The sequence below is a fragment of the Lissotriton vulgaris genome, chromosome 7 (assembly GCF_964263255.1).
Source record: "Lissotriton vulgaris chromosome 7, aLisVul1.2, whole genome shotgun sequence".
Lineage (NCBI taxonomy): Eukaryota > Metazoa > Chordata > Amphibia > Caudata > Salamandridae > Lissotriton > Lissotriton vulgaris.
Window position 1 is genome coordinate 1,726,745,672 of NC_141695.1, and position 26,878 is coordinate 1,726,772,549.

Here is a 26,878-nt window from a genome sequence, read left to right on the forward strand (position 1 = left end):
TTGTTTTTTTAAGTTTCAGCGCGTTTGGTAGGGAGGGGCAGCGGAAAGGGGGCACAGCTGCACTTCTCCTGACCACTAGCATTTTCCCTATTTATTTTGTAAGTCGCTGACTTGTCATGGGGACACTTCGTAGCGTTATTCATGTTCAGACGTTTGGCTGTGGTGTCATACACACTTGAAGGCTAAAGCATACTGCTCTCATTGCCCGTCCTCGCTCACTTCTATGCCAGGGTTCTCAGTTCCCTGCAAAGTTCAGAGGGAAAGCCAGAGTAAACAGTTCCTTCACACCGCACAGGCGGATTGCAAAGCTCTCCTCTCCTGGTCGGGCCACAAGACCTCCTCTGCAGCACATAGTGACTGACATACGATCCCCAGACCTCTTAACCCAGAAGACCCTCCCCTCCCTGTCCATGCGTCTACTGATCTTTGCTGACATGAAATGCTGCTGCTTGCTCCGTTCAGCATCAGTTGTGCTCCTGACTGCTGAAGAGCAGCGAACACGTCTGAGGGGCTGAACACTCGCTGAGCTCTGCGAGAAGCCGTTCTCAGAGGACGCCGGGATGAGACGCAGAGTATCCTTTCTGCCATTGCCACCGGAGGAACAACCAGCATTAATAAAAATGTAATAGGTTTCGCCTTTCATTAAGTTAAAGCCATTTGCTTTGCAATACAATAGCATTAGCAAAACGAATGGCTTTAACTTAATGAAAGGCGAGGCCTATTTCATTTTAAATGTTTGTTAGAGCTTGCGCCAAGTCTGCTATGGACATGTCCCCTGCAAAACCCTTTTGTTTCAAGCCTTGTGGGAATTGTCACCATCAGATGTCGGAGTTTGATTCCCACCTGGTCTGTCTTTGGTGCTTGAATTCGGGCACAACACCCAGTCCATTCACACGAAAGCTATCTATAAGCGGACACTGAAGCTCCTGGTAGCGCAGTAGCAGAAGGTTCTGTGTCATTCCTGATCTTGTTTCCTTGGACGGTGCAGTAGTCGTTCCTGTGGACGATCATTTTCGAGATCCAAGACTACCTCGTCTGCAATGGGTAAGTCCAAGAAGTAGTCATTGAGGTGTTCTTTGGCTACACCAGTCTGACCATGTGCTTCTAGGCCCCGCCCCCCACACCACACCATCTGCGGAGCCGGCATTCGGACCTGCCCCGCCTTACCCAGATTTTCCCGGCACCGGGTCTACGCGTGCCCAGTTATGGGAGCTTAACGATGCCATATGCATGCCATCTTTGGAGCCCCTACGCCCTCTGGCGTGCCTTCATGCTCCATGAAGCCATGAGGTGCGCCAGCTAGGTTACAGCTGGCAGGTTTGCTCTCAACACCAGCCGGACTTTCCAGCGCCATTCCTGGATCTGGAACGGCATCGCACCGGGTCCACCATCTAAACCGGATTTGTTCCTGTCCGATGCTGTGGTGCTATTTGATGACTGGCCAATCGTCCTATCAGACGTCGCCCCAGTGGGCCGCTCAATGCCGTGCCCACCCTGCTCTTATCAACTCCTGGACTTTACTCCACTAGTCACCACATAACCCCCCACAAGGACGATGAGGAAGTGAATACTCCTGTGTAGGAGGACCCTGCTGATGACAACTGGTATGAGGAGCTGGGTGATGCCAGAGGCCTTGACACCTCCTCAGACACTGGCATGTTGTCTTCTCCAAGCCAGGCTTCAGAAGAAGGTGCATTATTTGCCACAGTGATAATTCACCTCCCTACTGAAAGCTTATCCGACACTAGATTGCGTTTGTGAGAACAGTGTCACCGCCTGATCTTTGGATCTTTCCAGCAGCAGGCCCTTCATCACTACCACGAGTGGGGCAGTTTGGGGCATCCACAGTACCAGCATTACCCAGAATAGCTGACAGTCCTTTTAAAGAAGGGGCTGTGGAACCAAAGGAGGACACAGGAACCATGCCCAGTATTCTGCCCACTCCCCTCTCTTCTGGCTGCCACAGCATCCATACCTCTTTAGTTTGTCCTCCAACAAGCACACACTTCCTGTAGTGGCGCAGGATAAGGCATCACCTGTCAAGTATCACATGGGACGGGTGGGTGCTCCAGATCGTGCAGAAGGGGTACGCTCTACCATTTGTAGACACCCTCACAACCCTTACCACCAACCCACTACTGGCTGACTGAAGACTATCTTGCTTTACTCTACCAGGAAATACAGTCCCTCTTGACCTCAAGTCCATTAAGAGGGTGCCCGTGCCAGAGAGAGGGCTGTTGGTTATTTCAACTACTTCCTGATGCCGAAAAAAGATGAGGGTTCCGCCCCATCTTGCCCTCAATCACTTAATCTGGAAAGAAAAAGTTCAAAATGCTCATGTTGGCTCAGGATCTTTCTGCCTTGGATCCAAGGACTAGCTAGTGGCCTTGTACTTGCAGGACTCCGAATTTCAAATCCTTGTAATTTCAAATCCTTGTCCTGCCTGCCCACAAACATTACCTGCGGTGGGCCACGGGCACTTTCCTTTTGCTGTACTTCACTTTGGCTTCACCAGCTCCATTTTGGAGTTCACCACGGTGATGGCGGTGGTTGCAGCAAATCTGTGTAGGTCGAGGGTTCCATTCATCTCCTACCTTGATGACTGGCAGTTGAGGGCAGGCTTGCCTGTGCAGTCGTCTCCCACCTCTAGACTATGGCGGATCTCCTGCATTTGCTGGGGTGTTCCATCAACATGCTGAAGTTGCATTAGATTCCTTCACAGACGCTCCCTTTCATTTGTACACAACACAGTTTTGGGCTGAATCTCCAAAAGTGCAAGTGTGGGATATTCAGGCATTGATAATGTTGTTTCAGCCTCTATCCTGGATTTCAGTGAGACTGACCGAGGCTGCTGGGCCTCCTGCATCCTGCTGGTAAAACATTGCCGCTGGCATATGTGGCCCCTACGGTAGGACCTGAAATCCCAGTGATTCAGCATCAGGGAAATCTTTGACTTAGTCCCGATATTGACGGACACTGCAAACGACCTGCATTAGAGGCTGAAGAACTGCTATTGTCCGTGGCAGACCCCTCTCCCTTCGCCGTTCGTATCTCACAGTGGTGACAGTTGGGTCACTTTAGCTGGGCATCTATCCAGGAGAGGGGTGAAGATCAGAAGGCTCTGACCTCGGGTGGACTCTCTACTCCACTCCACATCAGATTTTTGGAATTGAGGGCCATCTGCCTGGCACTAAAAGCCTTCCACCTGTCCATCTAATGGAAGCTGGTTCAGGTGTTCACGGACAACACCACCACCATGTGGTATTGCAACAAACAGGGCTGGTTGGTGGCGGGGGGCCTGCGAACATTGTGCCACGGGGCTCTGCTACACTCTGGCGAAGAAACAACTGCCTGAAGGGCTGTGTGCCCGTTCCACCAGGGGAAAAGCAGTTTGTGCATGGTGTCCCTGTCCTGGACATCTGTCAGGCAGCCACGTGGGCATATCTTCAAATGTTCACCAAACATTACTGCCTTGACAGCTAGGTCCCGCGTGGTGAGCATTCGTTCCTCTGGGACTCTTTAGTTTAGCCAGTTTGCAGTCCTACCTCCGGGAAGTATTACCAGGGTATCTATTCTGGTAAAGTCTGTCTAACCTCAGAAGCCTCACCGACCCTTCCATCTTCCCCACTATGCAAACTGGGCTGCCTCTCCCCAAAGATTTAGATTCTGCTCACTGGTTAACACTGGTTTTAATAACGCAACTTTTTTGGTGCGGAAACGGTCACGAAAGAAACTGATGTCGGCACGCTGGGCTGGAGCTTATGAAGGCACTGTGCTGTCACTTCCGACGTGGATGGCGTTGACGCAGAGTTCAATGCCACCCACTGGCGAGAAGACTTAATGCTCAAGATTTTCCGGGTCTAGTCTGATAATGAGGAATCTGCAGTTATTCTTTAACAGATAAAGCGTTACCGAAGGTAAGTAACTTATCTGTTCCTGCTATGAACGAATTGCCATAATGCAGTTATTTCCTGGGACATTATAGAAGTATTGGATGTAAATCCTGAGAACAAATATAAACTTTTCCACATCTGAGCACTTGAAAAAAATTAACAACTTTTGCAAAGCGGCAAAAAAGAATGGAATCCCTCTTTCAGGGTTTTTTAGATCGCTGCAATTATGAGGTCTAATGTATAAGTGCTGCGTGTTGGACTGTGTACATTTCAATACTGAAATCCTTATGGCAATACAGATATCCTCAAAACAATTGCTTTACAATTGATGCTTCCTAAAACAGAAGGTCCAGCCGATATTCAAAAATCTAAACGCAAAATACAACATTCTGAACTATTAAACTATTTTTCAACTGCATTTCAATTCCAACCAGTTTTATGATTGGAAATTCAGTGAAAAATCGTAAATGCAGTGAAGAAAATGCAGGTGATTTATTTATATTTCCAAATTATAAAAACATTTACAAGTTTCCACTCTTTCGAGGGTTATTGGCGATGTATATTTCGAGAACTAAATAGAATGAAAAATTTCCTAGCTATCGTAACGGAAAGTTGATTTTCTATTAAGGACTCGGCGGCGAGGGTTATGCTATTCTTTCTCCACTTTATTGAATAGCAGCCATTCAAAAAAATTGGTGAAAACTACTATTCCCATGAAACATAGGGAATAACAAAGTTTAAACAATAGTTTTCAAGTACAGTGTCCATTTATATACACCAATCACAGAGTTCCCTGGGTGTCATAGTCCTCTGTCAACCTATATTCCCCCTATTTCGTCGCTTGTAGTCGGCCAGGTCAAATGCTTCAGGAATCCTGTTTGTTGGAGTCTCCTACTGGAAGCAAACACCACCATTAGGCGACAGCATTAGCTAAGGATTAGCCCTGTAGGTGAAAAAACATGAAACTGCACTAGACCATATGTGCAATCAAGACAAACCTGAGACAGTTAAACAATTTACTTACTCTTTTACGAGGGAGGGTAGTTGCAAGAAGTTGTACCCTGGGTGGGATAATCCTCGCCTCCGAGTCCTTAATAGAATTTAAACTTTCCGTTACGATAGCTAGGAAATTTTTCATTCTATGTTCGGACCAGAGGCGAGGATTATGCTCGTTTAAAGCTTACTCACTACCAATTGAGCCATATCAATCACTGGTTTGAAGTAAAACTGTTTGAAGGTAGAGTCTGAATACCAGTCTGCTGCATTCAGAATGTCTTCAAGACTAGCTCCCAGGGTAAAAGATTTAGAGGCCATAGCCCCCCTAGTAGAGTGAGCGCCGAAGGCTCTAAGGCCAATTCCAGCCTCTTGCATCACCCACCTTACCCAACAGGCAATGGTGGGGGAGGAGACCACCTAATGGGGTTTCTTGAGTGCAATAAGCAACTGTTGTTCCCCTGGCGGGCGGAACTCCTTCGACATTTCATTGTAAGCTTTGAGGCACAAGACCACACACAGTTTTGGAGAATCCGGAAAAGCCGGGTAAGAAATAAACGCCGTTTCGCACTTTGTCAGACGGCGAATATTGAAAGTAACCCAGGAGGTGGAGAATATCCTGCTGGTAATATCCAGGGCTCTAACATCAGAAACCCGTCTGCAGGAAATAAGGCAGAGAAGCATAGCCAACTTGGCCGACAGCTCTTTCTGAGAGAGGAATCTGTTTGCCAACACAGTAACAAATTCAAGACCTGTTTGACATCCCACAGCTGAGAAGAACGATGCTCAGGAGGTAAGGAGAGGTGGATGCCCGAAGAAGGCGGTAAACCAAAGGATGTTCACCCACGGGAGAACCATCCACAATGGTATGACGGAAGGTATTGATGGTTCTATAAGCTAAAACGTCCTATTCCAAAGAGACCAAAAAATTCAGGATAGAAGTCACATCGGTTGCCATGGGATGGCACGCCTTAACCTCAAGGACGCCTATTTGACGATACCCATTTTCCCTCCTCCCAGGAGATTACTGCAATCTCTCTGGCAGGGGAAAGTGTTCGAGTTTACCACTCTACCATTCGGCCTTTCCTCTGCCCCTTGGTGTTTTACCAAGGTTCTCAAGCCAGTCATAGAGTGGCAGAGTACGCCCGGTATGAGACTTATTGTTTATCTGGACGACATCCTTCTGATGGCCCAGTGCCCCAATTGCATAGCACTTCAGCTCCAGACGACGGGCAACCTTCTTCAAAGCCTGGGCTTTGTGATCAACGAGGCGAAATCTACTGTTGTGCCAGCCCAGAAGGTAGTTTTTCTCGGTAGACTCCGTAAACTTTCCTCTCCGTCTCCTAGCTCGCAAATTGGTGAAAATATGTCACGAGATCAGGAGAGCTCTCACACAGTCCCAACTCTCGCTCAGACTAAGCTAGCCTGTATAGTGGGTCTCCTCTCTGCCTCAATCCAGGCTATCATCCCAGGGCAGCTCCATTATAGAGCCCCACAGCGCATCAAGGCTCCCAGTTTAAGTGAGTCTCTCTGCGGACGCCAGGGAGGAACTTCACTGGTGGCTCACCAACATGGAAACCTGAAATGGACGTGCAATCTTCTGTTCCACGTTTTTCAAATTTATGCAGATGTTTTAGGAACAAAGGGAATTTAGCTTGGAATGAAGGGGCACATTACCTCAATTTGAATGCCGCTTATCATTGGTCATCTCGTGTGCACAACCTTTCGTATAGGGCAGAGACAATGGAGCTGCTCCTAAATATGAGTTATAGAATTAATCAAGGGTCGGGCATACAATATGTAACCATAAATAATAATGTAGTATGTAGTACCTAGTATTATGTAAAGCCAACGCCTATATTAATTGATGCCAAGTGTTGGTAATCTGCAAAACAAGACCCGGGTTTAGAAAAATCTATTGAATTAGAGGCCAGACAATCATTCATGTCAAAGCACCGCAACATTAAGGTTAAAAGGAGGAGAGGAACATACCTATCACTCCGTGTTAAATAACCGTGAGATAGATATGCGTTGCGTTATCGTCAAAGATCACGAGAGTTGTATGGTGGAAAGAGCGCAGTTGGCAGTACCTAAAAACACCACCACGTGCTGGGCCCAATAGGAGAGGTGTTCGGGGGAGATTAGGGACCCTGACAGCTTGGCTTCTTCTGCCATGTCTAGGTTTTGGTTATTGGTCCTAGGATATCCAGGAACTTGTCTTGGCAAGCACGCCAAGACCTGCCAATACCCTTCTTTGGGTCCTTGACGAATTTCTGAAGAAAAGTCATCATGGGGGGAACAATCTTGGAGTTGGCAGCTACTTTCACCTCGAAGGAGGACCGAGGGCATTCCGCTCTGAGACAGTTGTAGGCTGTAGCCTCTAACGGCCAGCGGATTCTGCTGGTGACGTATTGGGCAACCTTATCAGAATGGCCTAATCCGAGGACCTAGGATGAAGAAAGTCCTCTGGATCCAACATGTCGGCACAGAGGTTTTGGTTGTCAGAACTAGGTGTTAGGCGGGAGGGGCGCCAGGGATGGGAAGGGCCAGCAGCGTCTTCCTGATCTCCTGCACTGTCATCTCCTGGGGCAGTGGGTGTCACTGGTGGGGGATTACTCACCAGGAAAGCCTGCTTAAGGCGATCAAAAGCATCCGTGTCCACCCCAGTGTCTCTAGGACGTTTAGGCGGAGGTGGCTGGGGATCAGTGGGTGATCCGCTGGGAAGGCCTGAGAGGCCGTAGCGAGCTTATAGCACGCCTGCTCAATCCGGTGGGGCCGACTGTCTTTTAGGGCACCATAGCCTGTTCCACAGCCTTATGAATGGACGAGTCTACCCTGTCATAGAAGTCCTCGTCCCATTGGAGAGCAGTAAGGGGATCTGCCTCCCACTGGCCATCCTGGTAGGCATCACCCTGGAAGGACTAGAGTAGGGCAGGAAAAAGGTAGTGCCACACAGGAAAGCGGGTAAGTATAGGGAGGGTGTACCTCAGGCTATCGGGGGCTGGGTATCACCCTGCGCTTGATGAGGGCAGAGCTCTTGTTAGTTTGGGCAGAAACACAGGGACCAACAGCCCTGGTGCAGAGTATTAATAAAGGGCAACTTGCCGGAAGAAGGTCCCAGCGGAGAGGACACCTGCAGTACAAGACTCTGGTCCAGAGCGTAAATTAATGCCTATACAGACCCCCAGGCGGTTATAAACCGCTCATATCACTGCCTAAAGGCAGGTACTGATCCACTGCAGCGTGGGCGTGTACCAGGAAAGTTTGCCTAACGGCACAGAAACAGACCCTGAGGGTGTCACCGACAGACTGGGCTCTTGTGGCGTTGCTTCCTGACAGACAAAAATACGCGGAATGTCAGGAATCGCGTCGCTGCATGGAACGCACACGGGCACCCTTAGCGGTGGGAGGGGAGCACTGCGAGCCCGCACCACAACGCAACCACTAGGGACCACAATGGCTCCAACGGTCTAGCGCGAGCCAGCTGAGTAGCGGCTGACTCGACGGAGGTAACCTAAAAGGGAAAAACACAGCGCACAGCAAAGTGAGCACAGAATGACTACAATTGAAAATCGGAGACGGGTGCACACCAGGAATGAAACACGGCACGCACGCCCAATCCCGAGTGTTTGTGAGAAACAATGTATTTAAAGAAAACACCTCAGCAAATGCAAACAGGCAATGTAAATTCGCTATTAGTGCGAGTAGCGGCCCGAAGGCGGCAAAGTAACATACGAAAATACCAATAATGATAAAAACAGGAGTCAACTGTGAGAGGGGCAAAAAAGTCACTTATCTGGCTGCAGCAGCGAAGAAAGAGGGGGAATAGAGGTTGACAGAGGACAATGAGACCCAGGGAACTCTGTGATTGGTGGATCTATATGGACACTCTGTACTTGAACTCTCTATTGATAAAACTCTATTATTATTCCCTATGTTTCATGGAAATAGTATTTTTACCAATTTCTTTGAATGGCTGCTATTCAGTAAAGTGGAGTAAGAATAGCATAATCCTTGCCTCCGGTCCTGACATAGAATCAGGAATCAACCCCTAGAAAGAATTAGAGCAGCAATGCTAGGGGAAACAGCCCTTACAATGCAGGCTGAGCCACATGTGCCGTTTCCACGCAAGCGGAACGCTTGCCTTAACCATGCATATGCTTTAACCACACGTTTGCGTTGGTAAGGCAGTCAGCGGTCTAGAAGTGCAGATGGGCCTGGAGAGGAACAGGAAGGATTGGGAGAGGAAACTCTGGGGCACGGCCTGGTAAGTGGGGCTGGGGCCAGGTTTGGGAGGGTTGTATTTTACGGTTGAGATTGGTTTTAGCGCTCAGGACGGGGGTTGGGGTCGTTTTTTGGCAGGGGGCAGAAATGTAGGGCTTAGGGCATGGAGGGGGAGGGGGGGTCAGTGTACTTTTAAGGGCTGGTGTCATGTTTTAGGGCTTTCAGCAGGTTGAGGCAATTTTCAGGGGTTGACGGGGGTCAGTTTTAGGGTTCAGGGCAGGGGGGCTGGGGTCGGGTTCGTTTTTTGGCCAGGGGCAGAATGTTAGGGCTCAGGGTGATGAGTTAGTAATTTTAAGGGGTGGTGCGGATTTGTAGGGGTGGTGTATCGGGTGTTAGGATGCAGGGCGGAAAAGCTGATGTGTGCACTTTACATTGCATTTTCCTTAATTATTCATGCCTTTACAACAAGGGTTGTGGTAAAGGCATGCGTGGTATAGGCATGTGTGTTAAAGGCGCAGTTGTGGTTCAGACAGTGTTGTTTAGGCTAGCATGGTTTAGGCATGTGTGGTTCTGTCATACAGCCTAATGCTAGGAATGGCAGGGTATGATCCAGTGCTCACCAAATATTGATCTTTTTTGTCATTGGTATGTTGATTTTTCTGGTAGGAACTGATTGTAGTCAGTGCTTAACCATTGATTCAAGAATTTACTGCAGAAGTGGGAGCTCACATAGATTCAGTAGTGTGCGGACGTTGGTCCACTTAGTATGTAAATATGATTATTGACCTGGATTATTTCCTACATCTAAAACTAATCATTTTTGTATGGTGACCACTGATATATTCTGCTGTCTGTTCTTTATTGTGAGCGTGCTATTTCTAGAACATGAATAGGGCTGTTACATGTAGACTATTATAGGTGAAAGGGTACAACTAGCCATGTTCTATGACCAGGAATAAACTATTACATTGGATTATCAGACTAATTTACATTCACTCCTTTCCTCTGTCACAGTGAGAATTCTTCTCCTTCACAGATAAAAAACACGTTCTCCTTGTGATTGTAGTAGACTTGTGTTCTCATGAGTTTTAGTGGAGGAAGGTCCATCGATCAAGCATTCCACGGTTTTGTGGATGATGGCCTTGCCATTCTTAGTTGAAAACTTTCCCTAGTAGTGGTCAACTAAAAGTATTAGCTGTATTTTTAAATTGTGTGGTTACAAAGCTCAAACACCCAGCCATATAATAACGCAAGGAAAGCAACACAGGATATTAATGTTCAAGAACCAAAGAGATCATAGAATAAATAGGAGCTGAGAACTGTAAGGAAAGGGCTTGCACCCCTTTCTCCTCTCTTCCTCCACCTACGTTTAGAGATAGCCAGCACTAGTCAACTGCGGGTCATTATAATTCCATACTTGTAAAAAGTGTAGTCAATTTATGGAAAAGTGACACTTTGGGATCGTGGTAAAGCTGTGGAAAGGTCAGAAATGGAGTTGTGAGGGAGTGGAGTCCTCCCCAGAAGAGCTGTGGCGGCTCGGGGTCTGCATGTGGGAGGCGCGACCCCGTGGCCCGGCGTGGGAGGCAAAGTAGAGGTATTGATGCTGTGGGGTCCCAAAGAAGGCAACCTCTGATTCCAGCCGTGGCCTCCAGTGACCCACTGTAATAAGAGGCAGCAAATTCGGCCCGGTGAAGGGCATAGAAGACGAACTGAGGCGCCCGTCCACGCCACAAGTCGGAAGAAGACTGACACTGCCAAAGGAGGCCCCAATAGTGAGACCAGACCATAACACAAGTTGACAGCGGCTCAGGGTTGGCGTGTGAAAGGCGTGACCCCATAGCTTAACATAGGAGACGAGGTGGCAACATTGGTTCTGCAAGGGCCAGAGAGGCAGCCCCTAACGCCAGCCTACGCCTCAAGAAGCTCATGGAAATCAGAAAGTGAGTAAGGTCAGCCTGTTGAAGGGCGTGAAGGATGAACGCGAGGCTACCGCCCGCACCGCAAGCCCTGAAAGAGGGACACCACTGAAGGTGGCCCCTGTAGTGCGACCACCCGGAGGGCACCAGAATACCAAGCTCACCCTTTGACTGAAGCAGTGAGACAGCCTGCCGTCGCCTACCAGATCTGGGTGGCGGGGGTGGATGAGCTGTCTCCTGCGATGCAAACACCATTGGTGCCTGACTCGTGTGCAGGCGAGAGAGGCTGCACTCAGACGGCACAGTCCGCGTCACACCTCACCCCCCTTCCCATTAGGAGGTGGATGAGCGACACAGAAGTCTTCTCCGGGACCCAGGGGAAATCAAGTGGGCTCTAAGCCTCTCATACCTCTAAAAGCCGAACGAGCGAAGGGAAACAGCAGGCTCGGCCCTGGAAGAGCCGCAGAGAACGGGCCTAGCCGCTGGCCCATGCCGCAGACCTAAGGAAAGTGACTCCACTGACAGAGGCCCTAGAGGAGGGATCAGCCGAGGGGCACTCAGGAATGTAATACAGCTTTGCCTGCAACAGCGAGGTGGCCTGCTGCCTACCAGGTCGGTGTGGCGGGGTGACCTGGCCATTTCCAGCGATACACAATCAAGAGTGCCCTGATCCTTGCGCAGGCGAGAGGGGCTGTGCACAGACGACAGGGTGGGCTTGACCCCATACCCCTGCTTTTTGGAAATAGAGGTGAGGAGCGAAAATCTGAGACACCTGCGAAACCAAGAAGACTCTGGGTCGCTGTGTGGGAGACGCGACCCCGTAGCCCAACTAACAAGGCTTGCACTAATACTATTTAAAATTGACTGTACAGTTTTTGCCCTTCTGACCCACGATAGAGAACATAGAACAGGCTAAAAGCCTACCAGAAGATCCAACCCTTTCAAATGAACTATGGCGAGGGATAAAGAACAAAAAATCCAAAAGCAGGGCTAAATGGACAAGTTTACACAGATCATGTCCCACCCAGAACTTGGGGGTTTCCAAGACAACAGAGGTCAGCTTGTAGATGAACGTATCTCCCTCTATGCGGATGACATCCTGCTCTACATCACCAACCCTGACACGACAATCCCTCTGATAAAACAACTAGCTAAGGAATATGGTAAACATGCAGGATATTATATCAACTGGGGAAAGTAGAGTCTATAACCCATAGGAGGCTCCTTAGACACACACTCAATACCAGAACATCTACACATCACCGAAGAGGGTTTCAAATATTTGGGGCTGTACATTTCTACCAATGAGGCGGACTGCCTCACTCACAACATTAAGTGAGTTCTGACAGACTTCTGAGAAGACGTGGCTAGATGGAGACGGCTCCCCCTGACGCTGCTAGGGAGAGCGGCCATGATGAAGTTAACGCTCCCCTAACTACTATACAAACTCCAAAACACATATAAGATCCCAGAGACGATCTTTAAAACAATCAACGACGAGCTCTGTATATTCCTGTGGGATGGGGGCCACCTCAGAGTGGCGATGCAAACATTACAGCCAGCCAATATAAAGGAGGAATTACCCTGCTAGATGTCCAAGCCTATTACCAAGCTACACATCGAACGGGAGTCCATGGATGGTGTCATGCCCCGGGAGATCAACCAACTTATGCCCTGGTGAGGCTCCAGTTCCGGAAACATTCTCACCTTCACTATCTCAATGGGAGTGCAGGGGTGGACGGCTTGCTACCTGCTACACAGGACGATCAAGGCCTGGAAAGGGGCGGAAAGGCAGATGAACTAGGACAAGAAGCTAACTAAAGCTAAACCGCTGTGGCAGGGGAGGCGGTTGCCTGAACTGGCGAAACTACTGGGCTTCAAGGGCTGGGATACAGTCGGGATCATGATAGTTCGAGGCATGTGGGCTGCTGAATTCATATCTGTGCATAGATCGCCGCCTAGTGTTGGATCCGGATGATTGCACATTGTTGTCCTGGAAGAGTCTTCGAAGTATCACGAGATAGGTGGCTCCTCCCCTGGACTACAGTGCGCATGGGCATCCTCTCCATCCTCAGATTGTTTTTTTCCGCCATTGGGTTCGGATGTTACTATCTTAGCTCAAGTTAGGAAAACTTTCTACGAAGCCAAAAGGCTTTCAACAGCGTCGGTATTGTTTCGTTCGGTACCGATACCTTTGCTTCCAGAGGACATCGAGGAATCAGACGGTTTTTCTTCCACTTTCGACCCGATCTTCGATCTACGATGGAAAGAAGCCCATTTAAAAGGTGTCCACTTTGTAATGCAAAATACCCGCACATCGATGTCCACCCGGTGTGCAACAAGTGCCTGTCCCCGGATCACAACAAAGCCAACTGTATGGCCTGTGCCCGGTTCAGGCCGAAGAAAACTCATCGGATTCGACGCGCGGCTCGATTGGAGTCGCAGAGATCAGCGCCTGTTCAGGAAAACATCTTCGGGACCGAAGATGAAGAGGCCGTTGATCTGGAGGATCAAGAAGAACACTCTGATCCGGCTTTGGGCCATGACTCCGAGTATGAAGACGAATAGGTATTAGAAGAAGACGAAAACGTCGTTGAGGAGGTAGGAGACGATGCAGAGGCCCTTGGGGCCGTAGAAGATAGCTCAGGCGAGGAGCTAGGCCCAACCGGTTATACGGGGGCCGACGATGAAGCGCTCACTAAGGCTCAGGTCGAGGGATCGCCACAAGGCCTTACCCGAGATCTACAGACTCGTTCAACAGCCCTGCATAAAGGCCTGGCTTCGAACATATATAAAGAGCCATCGGTTTCGAAACCGCCATCGGTCGATACAAAGACATCGAAACCAAAAGCATCACTGCCAAAACCGAAACCGAAAGTGAAGCTAACTCTGATCGGCTCCAAGGCCTCAAACCCCTCGGAGCCGAAGAAACAGAAAAAGGCCGTCGATACCGAGAAGCTCAAGAAGGTCATCGAGCCAAAGGTTGGGGCACCGAAGGCCAAAGTCAAGGCTGTCGAACCGACGAAGCCGACACCGAAGGGAGTCGACACACACAAAAGGCCCGTACCAAAAGAAGGGTTCGATCCTCGGTCGAGGCCTGCGGAGAAGACAAAGACTGGCTCCAAGGACCCTGTCGAGTCGACGCAACCGAGCCCATTCATAGCCAAAGAGGTGTCGGAGTCACTCCAACGCATCAAAGATAAGGCTACAGCAGTCGGACCGAAGACGGCCCCAACACCTAAGCTGGTCGGGAGCGTTCAGCCCGTATCGACATAAATCAAATTTGGGTTGCCACCGACGGTGCGTCCGAAGATGATCGAACCAAAGAAAGGTATCGGAGCCATCAAAAAAGTGTCGATGGAAGTGGAGGCTACAGAAGAGCCTGAAGAACAGGAGTCGAGGCAGTTCATAGACTCAGAAACTGGAAGACTGTCCATATATAAAAGGAAGATCATACCAGAAACACCCATGGAGTCATATAGGATTCCCTTAAAAAAGAAGAGGGATTCAACATCGCCAGTTCTTGTGGAACCTCTCCAATCCTATGGTCAAGAACCTCAGACTTTTTCACCCACATACTCCGATGTGGATACAATGGATGACGAAAATGAGGATGACACTTATCATGTGGACACTGATCCCGATGATCAAAACCAACCATGGGCAGACCCAGCTGACTCAAAAGATCCGCACACTGCCTCTGACACACAGGTATACAATGTAAAAACATCTCCCACTGAGGACACTACTGCCTTTAACGCCCTTATTGAAAGGGCGGCAAGTAACCATGATGTGCAACTACATGCTGATCCTGTGGAGGAAGACTTTCTGGTCGACACCTTTTCCACTTCAGAAAGAACAGTCAAGACCCTGCCCATGCTAAAAGGGGTCCTTAAGCATGCTGGTGAAATTTTTAAGGAAACCACCAGGGCCAGGGTATTAAACCCAAGAATTGAAAAGAAATCTAGACCGGCACCTGTGGACCCTACTTATATAAGAGGACAGTTGCCATTGGACTCATTAGTTGTTTCTAATGCACGTAAGAGGGCAAACTCCCAGACTACAGGTGATGCTCCTCCTCCTGACAAGGAGTCGAAAGTACTGGAAACTTCAGGAAAAAGGGTGGCTGCGCAGGTGGCTAACATCTGGCGCATTGCCAACACTCAGGCACTCTTAGCCAGATATGACAGGTCCCATTATGATACCCTTGAGACACTGTTGCAACACCTACCAGATCAGTACAAGGAGGGTGCAGAACTACTAATCCAAGAAGGAAAGCTTATAAACAATGCTTCCATCAAGTGCGCGCTAGACGCAGCGGACACTGCAGCCAGGGCCATTAACACTAGTTTCATGTTAAGGAGACATGCCTGGTTAAGAATCTCAGGATTCAAGCCAGAAATACAAACTTCTATCCTCAATCAGCCAGTTAACCCGGACTACTTATTTGGACCTGAGGTTGACACCACCCTTGAAAAAATTAAAAAAGACACCGAGACTGGGGGCTCTGCAGTCACAGCAGTTTCGGGGTGGCTCCTTTTGTCGCTCCAATACTAGAGGACCTTCAAGAGGCCAATCCACACAGCAGACACAGTACAATAAAGGAGGTACACAATCCACCTACAAAAAAACAGGGGTAGATATCGTGGAAACAACATCAAGGGCAGAGGAAGAGGAAACAACAATTCCAGATCCTCTGCCAATAACAAACAGGGACGCCCTGTCACTGCCCCCGACCACTTAACACCTGTCGGGGGGGAGACTACAACAGTTCCCGCCGGTCTGGAAATCCATCACCACAGACAGGTGGGTGAGAGACATTGTCCAGTACGGGTATTGTCTGGAATTAACATCCACTACACCCAACATACCACCAAGACACCGTCCTATGTCCGCAGAGCACTTACACTTATTGCAGCAGGAGGTCGTCAGTATGCTGCAAAAAGGAGTTATTAGCACACTGTGCCTTTAAGAGCAGGTTAAATGCATTCAGAGCTTCTGTTTCTTTTAAATACACGAACAACCCGCTCGCGTCACAAGCACAACGTCCAGCATGCTTAGCGTGTAGTAACGATCCAACACGGTAAGCGTCTCTCTCCACGGAGGGTTTAATATACTATTTAGAGAGCAATTGTCTCTGGTATTAAGTTATTAGACAGTGACATCAACGTTGTGAAAGAAAAGCTATAACTGAAAACACGCAATGCGAGTAGGTTTTTAAACAGATTGTCAAACATGCATGTTATGCCTTTTTGCAAAAAAGGCACACCGACTTAATTGTAATATACTACTTGTTAGATAAAGGAACACATAGAGCGTATGCATGTATTTTTTTTGAAAATTTTGAACGTCGAGTTAAACATTTGAGTAGAAACAATGACACTGATACGTATCGCATATGTTTTCAACGGTGGCAAGAGAACAGTTGAATAATGAAATGTATCATCGTTTTTTCAGATAGATTGATCCCATGACAAAGGCGAAACCCGCCGAAATGCATTGGGAATTAGGAAATATTTATCGTATTGGATTGTTTAAGCAATGTTTTTTTAAACGAAATAATGGATATGATATAAGATGTGAATGCAACATCTAAAGCAAACAGGGAATCATTTGAATAAATATCCAACTATCAACTAAGTGACTCGATATATCTTTATAATATAATGTGTATGGAACTATAGCTGATGTTTCAGCATATCCTGATGCCCTAGGAGACAGAGCTAAAACGTACGTTCTGCAGATCAGGATTATCATTTAAACACCCGAGAGTAGTGGGTGATACCTAGGAGCACGGAAAGTAATCAATTAACAACATACCTCAGCAGTGCACACCCCTGCATCATAAGCATATTATATAACCAGCCACATGTCCCACACCGTTCATCTTCTTCACAATCTGGGATTCTCGCTGAACTATCCAAAGTCGCATCTTCAACCCGCCCACGTACGACAGTACCTGGGCGCGACAATAAACACTCTGGCAGCCAAAGCTCAGCCAAATTCAGCGAGGATAAACAGCATGCAAACACTCGCTTCCAGCAAAAGTGTTCATGCAGTTGATAGGCATGATGGCCTCCTGCATCTTCATAGTCCCGCACGCAAGACTACATATGCGTCCGCTTCAGGAGTGCTTGGCACGTCAGTGGAATCAGGCTCAAGGACAATTAAAAGACCTAGTGTTGGTGAGCGGTCAGGCATTTAACTCTCTGCATTGGTGGAACCCACAAAACCTTTGCAAGGGCCGACCGTTCCAGGAGCCTGTGCCACAGATTATACTGACGACGGACGCATCTCTCCAGGGATGGGGAGCTCATGTACTCCACTACACAGTGCAGGGACTATGGACAGCACAGCAGAAGAAAATGCACATCAACCTTCTGGAACTGATGGCAATCTTCATGGCGAGGAAAGCTTGTAAGGTACACTTGTGCAACAAGGTCGTGTTGATCTGGACGGACAACACTACTACATACAGAAGCAGGGAGGATCACACTCTCCACAGTTGTCTCATCTGGCTCAGAGCATGTGGAAGTGGGCCATTCAGAGGAACATCTTCCTCATGGCGGAACACCTCCCATGCAAGGACAACCAGATGGCGGATCTGCTCCATCTGGTTGTCCATCTGGGCCTTTTCATGGAGTGTTTAAGTAGCTTGCGGGGGTATCCTCTTTCTTGTAGTTTCTTAACCAATGCTTGGCCGTGAACATCAAAGTCTTGGACTCGTGAGCAATTCCGTCTTACCCTAAGGAATTGCCCGTAAGGAAGATTATTTTTTAGGCTCCTAGGATGATAGCTCCTAAAGTGTAGGGCATTGTTTTTATCCGTTTTTTTCTGAAAAAGGGAGCACACCAGCCCATCAGGTGTCGTCTTGACTTCCACATCCAAGAAAGATAGTGCTTTTGCATCATAGGTTAGACTGAACTTTATGTCCGGACTGCGATTGTTGAGCCAAACATGGAATTCTTCCAACAACTGTGGTGTCCCGTTCCAGATGCACCACACGTCGTCTATATATCATAGCCACTGCTGGATGTGTACTTGTATGGACTGTTATGTACATATTTTTCTTCATATTGGCCCATGAACAGGATCGCCATTTCAGGGGCAAAAGGGCTCGTTGTAATAATGCACTACAAGTACCATCTTTCCCTGCCTAGCGCTTCACTATGCGGTCCATTTAAATTCCTAAAGCCGCATGCTTCACACGCGGTCCCTTTAAATTACCCAAGTCGGCCCGCGGCGTGTAAACGCCAGACGCCGTATGCGAAGAAGCGGAGCTGTTCACTGAGCGAACGAGTACGTAGATACGCTCTGTACAGTTTAGATTTACGTGAACCCATAACGAAAGACAGAACTTCTAATGCATTCTTTCACATCTCTGGTCAGGTAAAAACTGAATTGAACAAGACACGCGTCGTAAAGAGTCACCGGACCGACGAACGGCCGGTTCATCTCCATCCCACACGCCACTCCGCCCACGGTTAAGGTAGGCTCGCTGCCTGCGGTCACCTATAGCCTTAATTGAAGCACGTCATAGCGCGAACCATAGTCACAGGTCTTTAATTACACATGTCTTTTTGCAGAAACTCCGTCCTTGCGAGGCAACTTTTCCCATTGAAGTGGTCGAGAGTGCTACAAACAGGTATTTACATATACCTTTTAGAGAGTCTGAGAGCTTATTTAAAATCCAAAATATGAACACAATACTGACACCAAATCCCGTTATTATTGTTTTCAGTAATGGCTTCCTCCAGTCCGTGTCCTGATGAGAACCCATAACTTCATTGTGGTTCGAAATGCGTTGACCCCCGAGCCCGGGATAAAGAAGAAGGGTGCAACTAGGGTCATAAAACAATACCACACTTTCCATCCCTAGGAGTGCAACCCCAGAAGTATCTAATCTCTGGCTCATTAAGACAGGCAGGCAGTACCTATGAACTGTGTTGTCCGCCTGGCTTCTTGTATAGAATATGAAGGACTGGTGCCTAGTTAAAAATCATTTTTAGGCATTGTATCAATGTATTTTTGGTGTTTCTTAAATTTACAGTATTGATTTTGTACATATTGAACACTTGTATATATTGCACATTTTTTTCGGAATGTATTCTTTATTGTTTGATAATTGTTCTTTTTATGACATATAAAAAAATTCAACGAAAAAGTGTTCTTATAAAATAAGACAAAAAAACTAAAATAAAATAGTTAATCATCCAGAACTGGTGGGTTGGGTGTGATTAAATGATAAAAAAGTAAACCTGTCTGGCTATTTGTTCTGTTAGGTATATTGGAGTGGTCCAAGCCAGTCAGAGATAGGACCCAAACCTTCTTTGTCGCCCTAATCTAGAGGGAGGGCGGGCGGAGGACTACTGGAGGAGGAACTCCCATAATGTACTCTCTGTATCCTTGAAAGTAACAATGTATTGTGATGTTGGTAAATCGTATGTGTATAAGACTCACCTGCTGATGTTTCAGCTGATGTTTAAAAATAAAAACTGTTTAAAAAAAAAAAGTTGAGTTGTGAATTAAAAGGTTTCTAGATCCAGTCACGATCGCAGATAAACTAACGTTGGTAATATTGGAAAGTTGAGGGGCAGAATTTTGGTATTTGCCATGGGTGAAACCTTTATGGGACACTGGAGATGCTAACCACGACTCTCCATTCATTTCATATGTAGGGAGCTTCTGGACATATGGATGTCTCGTCACGGGGGCCAGCCGACATCCCTCCTCCCCCGTACAGCGCCACTGACAGCTACAAGTTTTCATTCTCCGAAATTAATTTCCAGGACCTGAGTTGCTCCTTCCGCAGCTTGTACAAATCCATGCTGGAGCGGTCGTCCAATCAACAAGGTGAGCTTCTGAAGGCAAATCTTCTTTTTTGGAGGGTGGGGGTTGCAATCGCATGTGCTGATTTGCCCTGCTGCTTTGATTTCCACATTCCCTGCTTGCAAGTTGTGGTGTACGCTGCATAGCTCAAAGACCGGGATTGTTTGGAAATGTGAGGCAAATACCGACTGCAAGCATTTCACTTGTAGCTTAACATGGTCTAGCAAATCAGCTACAGGCTTGCAGTTAGAATTGCTACTTCAAGCATTCAAGTAGAATCACCTTACACAAGTAGAACACATGAAGTACCTACCTCTCAGCTATTGTACCTACTTCTCAACTAGTCCGTAATCTATATTGTTGCTAATAGAAGTACTGCGAAACCAGGTAGAAGGCAAACTGCTGCTCAGATTTTATGATCCTTCCGCGGCTTCAACTAAACAGCACATTGATTGTGTGATTGGGGTGGGCTCAATTAAATATCAAACCGAAATTAAACTATAGCTTTTAATACTCTTTCTCAGAAAGCCCTGACGTGATTACATACACAAATGAGTATTTTAATATTTCAGTTCTAGACTCAGCCGAGCCACCAGGCAAACGTGCAAAGAGGTAGCGCAACATGCCCTCCTCTATACCATCAGCACAACCACTTACCCATCATATAGGAAAAGTAGTAACCCTCAAGTGCAGTTCGGAGTATGAATAGACTCGAAACAATAGATATCACTTCAGCTTACTTGATTTAGACGAAGGCTCAGAAGACACACATCCACCTACTGAGAAGTGCCCCAAAAAAGAAAACCCAAACATACATCTATGACACATTGGCTTATATGGCAGCTGACCAAATCAGCTGACTCTCCCTTACGAAATCTGCAGACTGATGAAAACGTACTCCCACTTCACACTTTTGCTACTCTCAAACTATAGACTGACCATGACACCTCATGGAGCCCATCTATATGTGAAACCCTACAGCTAGAGACATACTGTGCACCTACACTCTGTGGGGAGGAAAGTAATTGTGCTTTATATTAAAACAATGTATCCTAGCATTACAAGTAGAGTGTTCTAGGCTGTGCCAAAAATTTGAGCCAGAAGACGCCAAACAATGTGTGAAAGTGACACTAGGCGGTTTCTACACAGGGGACAATGGCTGGAGGTTTAGCTGGACCTCTAACCTCTGCTAAGTTGTACAAAAGAAAGCATCTTAAACTTCAAAACTAGGTTTTCTTTGGTGCAGGTTACCTTATTATGGCATAAATCTTCTATAATTAGCCACATTAGTATTTCACTGATCTGGATCTTGAATCCTACTTCTGCTGCCACGGTTCTACTCATATAGTGGGAGCATAAAGACACAGAATCAAAATTGTTTGTTGGAAGCTGATGCATACACTATAGCTTTCAAGATGGCATTTCTCAGCAGATCACATAAGTTGCTGCAGTACATACATCAACCACTAGGTGCCTTTGACCATCTTGATTTTCAATGCAGTGAAACATCCTCTTGGCAAATAACAATGTATTTGTGTTACTAGAGGAATTTCTTTTTTTTAATTAAAAAAAGGCTCATGGATTGAGATTAATTGCTCTGCTCTCCAAACTCTCATCCTATGGTATCACCAACACAGCGCAAAACTAATTCTCCTGGAACACCATTCCATTCTGCTGTCCTTGTGCTCTTATTGCTCTCTCCCTGTACATACAACTTTTTGTGTCACACAAGGTTCAGTCTAAGACCACTTCCCCTTCTCTTATGTATTATTCTGCTATGGCTGATACCATTTCATAATTTCAATTCTCCTATCACCTTGACATGGCTGACGCTCAAACCTTTTATTTCTTTCTTGCCTACCTCCAACACTCCACGATCAGCCTGTTGAGATTCTTACTTCTGAACTTATCCAAAAGTTTGATACTCTTGGCTTCTGCACATCCATGCTCTGTTGTTCGTCTTTCTGTATGAAAAATGAGTGCCCTGCCCTCCGTTACAGAGCTTGGCATGTTTTCTGATCAGCTTACGAGGTCATAACCTCTACTGTATCATAGCGAAGGTATTTAGATACTAGGTGCTGAAATAATGCCAGCACGCCTGCTTCCATTTCAGACAACTACCAGCCTTATCTGATAAAGACATCTAGCCGCAGATTCCTTAACTCAGAATTATCCCCAGGCATCAGACTGGATCCGTTTTTTTTTTTTTTTTTGCTGCAGCACCTCTGCGCGCTGGGGGACGGCGCCACACGACCCCGCCCAAACGTCATCTACAGACGTGACGTCAGCGAGGTCATATAAGTCCCTCCCGGCGCACTGACATCAGTTTTCTTCTTTTCCACGTGCAACGTGGATCCGGGGGAGCGGTTCATCTGATAGACTACTAACCTCCGATTCCTTAACGTAGAATTATCCTCAGGCGTTAGACTGGATCCGGAAAACTTTTCTGACACAGCACCCCTGCGCGCCGGGGGAACGGCACCACGTGACTCCGCCCTGACGTCCGCGTTCATGACATCAGCGAGTATTCGTAAGTCCCACCCCGGCGCGTCTAGGTCAGTTTATTTTCTTTCCACGTGCAACGCGGATCCAGATTGTGTTCTAGCCTGTTTTCAGGTCTTCTCTTCTTTTTCACGCTTTGGCGTTACGTGAAACAGTGTGCAAATGCCTTCGGGCTTCAAATCGTGTACCTCCTGTGCACGTCCCATGTTGGCGATGGACCCCACCCGATTTTCAAGTGGTGCCTGGGTGAGCACCACGACTCGGAGTTGCGTCGCCTGCCAGCACCTTAAGCCAAAATCAGGGCAGGAGCGGCGGGTGAAGTTGCTGTTGGCGTGCTTGTCCAGGACGGTGTCGTCCCACCGTCCGTCCCCTTCCTCAGACGCAAGGAGCCGCAGGTTTCGTCTTAGACATGGTCTTTTGCTGTGCCCTGTGGGCGTGGCTCACCGGCTGGTAGGAACTTCAGTTTGTCTCTGAGGGACCTGTCCTCCTTCCGCGGTGGGCGCCATCTTCCCCCGGGAAAGGTGCCCCCGCCTGTCGCCTCCTTACCCGCCGTTTCCAGGCGTGGAGGCGACTAAGGCCCAAATGACAGCCTACGCTGCGGCGCTGAAGGCTTCTTTGGCCCTTCCTCCACCTCCTGTGACGTCTGCGGATCCCTTGCCTCGCGCGGAGACTTTCGCTGGCGGCTCCAGCCCCGGCGCCAAAGGTTTCGGCTCCAGGTTGTAGGAGGGTGGCGGCATCGAGGTGTAGTCCTTCGGTGCTCCCCTCTTCGGTGCCTAGCATCCCTGCCTCGCCGCAAATCCCTACGGGGCTCCCTGTGGTGTCGCAGGTGATCGCCGGGACTCCGGGCTTGTCCCAGAGTCCCCCACGGTCCTCTGAGCAGGCGGCTGCCTCACCAGAGGTCAAGCCGGCACCAGAGTCCCCCTCGGTCCTAGACGTGGGCAACTGCCCTGTCTGAGGCTGAGCCTGCACCTTTTCGGCGCTGCGCCTTCGCCGTTCCGGCGTCGACCTCGCCCCATTCTCCTGGAGAGCACGTGGTGGCTGGAGTCGGTCCGGCGCCACGGGTGCCCACTCCGGCGCCGATGGCGGACTCCACGGAGACGCGCCGGAGTCTGGTTCTGGATTAGTCTCCTGAGGCCCCTTCTTCTCCAGAGGTCTGTCATCTGTTGGTGTGTTCCTCCCCGGAGACAGAGAGCCGCGTGGTTGCCTTTTCACCGGCATCTTCCAGGGAAGGCTCTTCGCGTCCCCACGGCCTAAATCCTCGAACCCTTCTTTCCGTGGCACGCGGCTGGCTTCTCCACCGGCCTCTCCGCCTTCCTCTGGGGCCCCTCAGGTTCCCCCTTCATCTGTGGATCCTCCACTATTCTGGGGCTGGCCGCTCCACCCTGGGTGTGGGGATGAGCGGCTCAGTCTGCAACTGTCACCCACAGAGGAATTACTTTCCCCTCCGCTGCGCCCTACTGAGTCCAGTGTTGCCTTTGTTTGGGCTTTTTCCACGGCTGCTGGTATTCTGCGGATGGGTGACCTGTCACTCCATTTCCTACAGACAACCTCTTGCAGACTCCCCACCAGGGCTCTATTGGATGGGATTTGTTCCTTCCTTTTGAAGCGTCACTCCATAATTCTCTTATGGGGGCTTGGGGGCGCCCTGCCACAGGCGATCCGGTGCCTCATCCACTACTGCATCTCCATAGTCCTGCTCCGCACGACCCTTCTACTAATCTGTGGCTAGATGTCTCTATCAGATGTAAGAGGTACATACCTTCGATAACGATGTATCTGGTAGAGACATTGTCTAGCCACAGATTCCTTATTCTGCGAGGACCTTTCCAGGTGGGATTCTCCACCTTGACTCCTTTCAGTTGGCACTGGTCTTCATCCAGGGTGCTCCAGTTGGTGCACCCCTCTCAGACTTTGCCTTCTGCAGCCGCCTCCCTCTGGGTGGCTACTCTTCTTATGGAGCGGTGCTTTCGCTCCGCCTTCAAAGGGGATTTATTTTTCCCTTTCTCTGTATTCCTCCACTCTGGTCCTTCCAGTGTGGGGTCTTCTGTTCTTTCCCTCCCTCCCGCCTCCTCCATCGGTTCAGGGTTTCTTGTCTCCTGTGCAGTCACCTTCTTGGGATCCATTGGGCTGTGCCTCGGCCGTTTGATCTCTACAGGAGAAAGCGCCATTCCTTGTAATGTCATCTTGCAGTGGATTGTTGTTCCTACTATGCTCCACCCTTCATGGCCGGCACAGTTCTGCGCTGTAATAAGTCTTCCTGTTGTCTGTAGGGACATTCTTCCCTTGTTGCTCAGCCTTTGGGGAGGGTCTACGCTTCGCGTACCGGCGTTGCTTCTTGGAGCGATGCTCTGCCTTTACTTCTTGGTTTGTTGGTATACAGTGTCTGACACTGTTGTTTTATTGTTTTAGAGCGCAAACTTGACCCTATGGTATCAGAGCGCTTTAGAAGGTAAACATAGCAGTGTACAATAAGCAAGGAATCACAATAGTTAAGCGGACACGTATGAAACAGTTTACATATAATTAACTACCGATAAGTCCCCCGATTTCTTCAAGAGGTAGGACGGTATTCCGAAGGGAGGCGCTAGTCCGTATTTGGTCACGGTCTGTGTATTGGTCAAACACTGTCCTTCATGATGTTTTGCATAATCCGATTTCTTTGTGCTACGGATTTCTTCCTTTTTTGCACATTGTTCCCATACTTTCACAGTTTTGTTGGTGGCTCCGCGTTGTACCATGGAAAAGTTTCTTAGAAGAAAACTGACGTCAGCGTGCCGGGAGGGACCTATATGACCTTGCTGACGTCACGTCCGTGGACAACGTCAGGGCGGGGTCGTGTGGCGCCGTCCCCCGGCGCGCAGAGGTGCTTCTGCAAAAATGTGTTCGAGGCATGTGAGCTGCTGAATTCATATCTGTGCATAGATCGCCGCCTAGTGTTGGGTCCGGATGATTGCACCTTGTTGTCCTGGAAGAGTCTACGAAGTATCACAAGATAGGTGGCTCCTCCCTTGGACTACAGTGCGCATGGGCATCCTGTCCATCTTCAGATTGTTTTTTTCCGCCATTGGGTTCGGATGTTTTTCCTACATTTGAAGTTCGGAAGCGGAACAAAACTTTTTTAAAGGCCAAAAGGCCTTCTGAATCGACTGTATTGTTTCCGCTCGGTGCCTATTACCTCGGATAAACTTCCTTCTTCTCTCCGGTCGTCGACACGGCCCGCTGGGCCTTTCGACACCACGTGGGCCTATCGTCGATGGAACGGAGTCAATTTAAATTCTGCCCACAATGCCATTCCAAGTACCCGCATACTGACAGACATCCAGTATGCAACAAGTGCTTGTCACCGGACCATAAAGAAGAAGATTGCCTGGCTTGTGCCCAATTCCGTTCCAAAAAGACGATCCAGAATCGACGGGCCGCTAGGCAAGAGATGCACAGACGAGCACCAGACCCGGAAAACATTTTCGACGACGACCAAGAGCTCGTCGACGTAGAAGACTCTGATCTAGAGATCGTGGCCGTCGAAGACGATTCGGAAGACGAACAGATCCCGCAGGGGCGAACCATGAGTACACTGCCCCTGAAACACACTCTACCGAGAACAAAGGCTCTGGTAGTGGCATCGCCAACAGGCCTTAGCCAAGATCAAGACACTGATTCAATAGCCCTGCATTCAACTCGGCTACGAATACCAAGAAAAAGCCTTTTGACACTCCAGGCCCAAGTCACGTTCTCAAAAATCCAAAGGTTGTCGATCCGAAGGCTGTCGGACCGAAGGTCATCGTACCAAAAGTCGCAGACCCAAAGGCTGCCGAGCCGAGGCTCGACGTACCGCGTAAGCCTTTACAACCAAAGGTCGTCGACCCGAAAAGGGGTGTCGACTCGAACGTTGCACCAAAAAAGCCGGTCGAACCAAAACCGAAGTCAACGAACCGAAAGCAGTCCAACCAAAGAAGGTTGCGCCAAAGCCGATCGACCCGAGCACAACTGCTCCAAAGAACCCAGTCGAACCGAAGAAACAAATCGATTCGACAAAGGACGACCAACCAAAGAAGGTCGAAACTCTGAAAAAACCTGTCCGACCAACAAGTCCGGTCGATCCGTAACCAAGCCTCGACCCGAAGAAGGCTGAAAAGACACCTAAGCCTATCAAACCGACAAAACCGGTCGATCCAAAAACAAACGTCGAACCAAAAAAGACAAAACCCAAGGATTCGACTCCAAAACCAAGGACAGAGGAAGAAGAACTTTCACCCTGATCCTATAGAAGAGGAACAATCAAAACTGTACATAGACCCTGAGCCTGGCAAGGTAACAGTTTACCGCAAAAAGAAGAGACCAGTGGACACTGAACCTTCTTCACCAGTTCCTCTAAAGAAAAAGAAAGACTCTGCCACTTCTCCACTTAGACCTTTCAAACCTGTCTCTCCTACTATGCCTACCACGCCTTATGCCCCTTACTCTCCTACACAGTCAGAGTATAATGTAGATTATACAGAAGAGGATCCTGAGCAGGATTAT

At 48.5% G+C, this 26,878-nt stretch overlaps 1 protein-coding gene across 2 annotated transcripts in view; it reads left to right on the forward strand.

Moving 5' to 3' along the window:
• FOXJ2 (forkhead box J2) overlaps positions 1 to 26,878 on the forward strand; it is a 330,968-nt gene that overhangs the window by 196,105 nt on the left and 107,985 nt on the right. For both annotated transcript variants that reach the window (XM_086932973.1, XM_086932974.1), the window contains exon 6: positions 19,705 to 19,879. In XM_086932973.1, the coding sequence (XP_086789099.1) occupies positions 19,705 to 19,879 (175 nt within the window). The remainder of the gene's footprint in view (positions 1 to 19,704; positions 19,880 to 26,878) is intronic.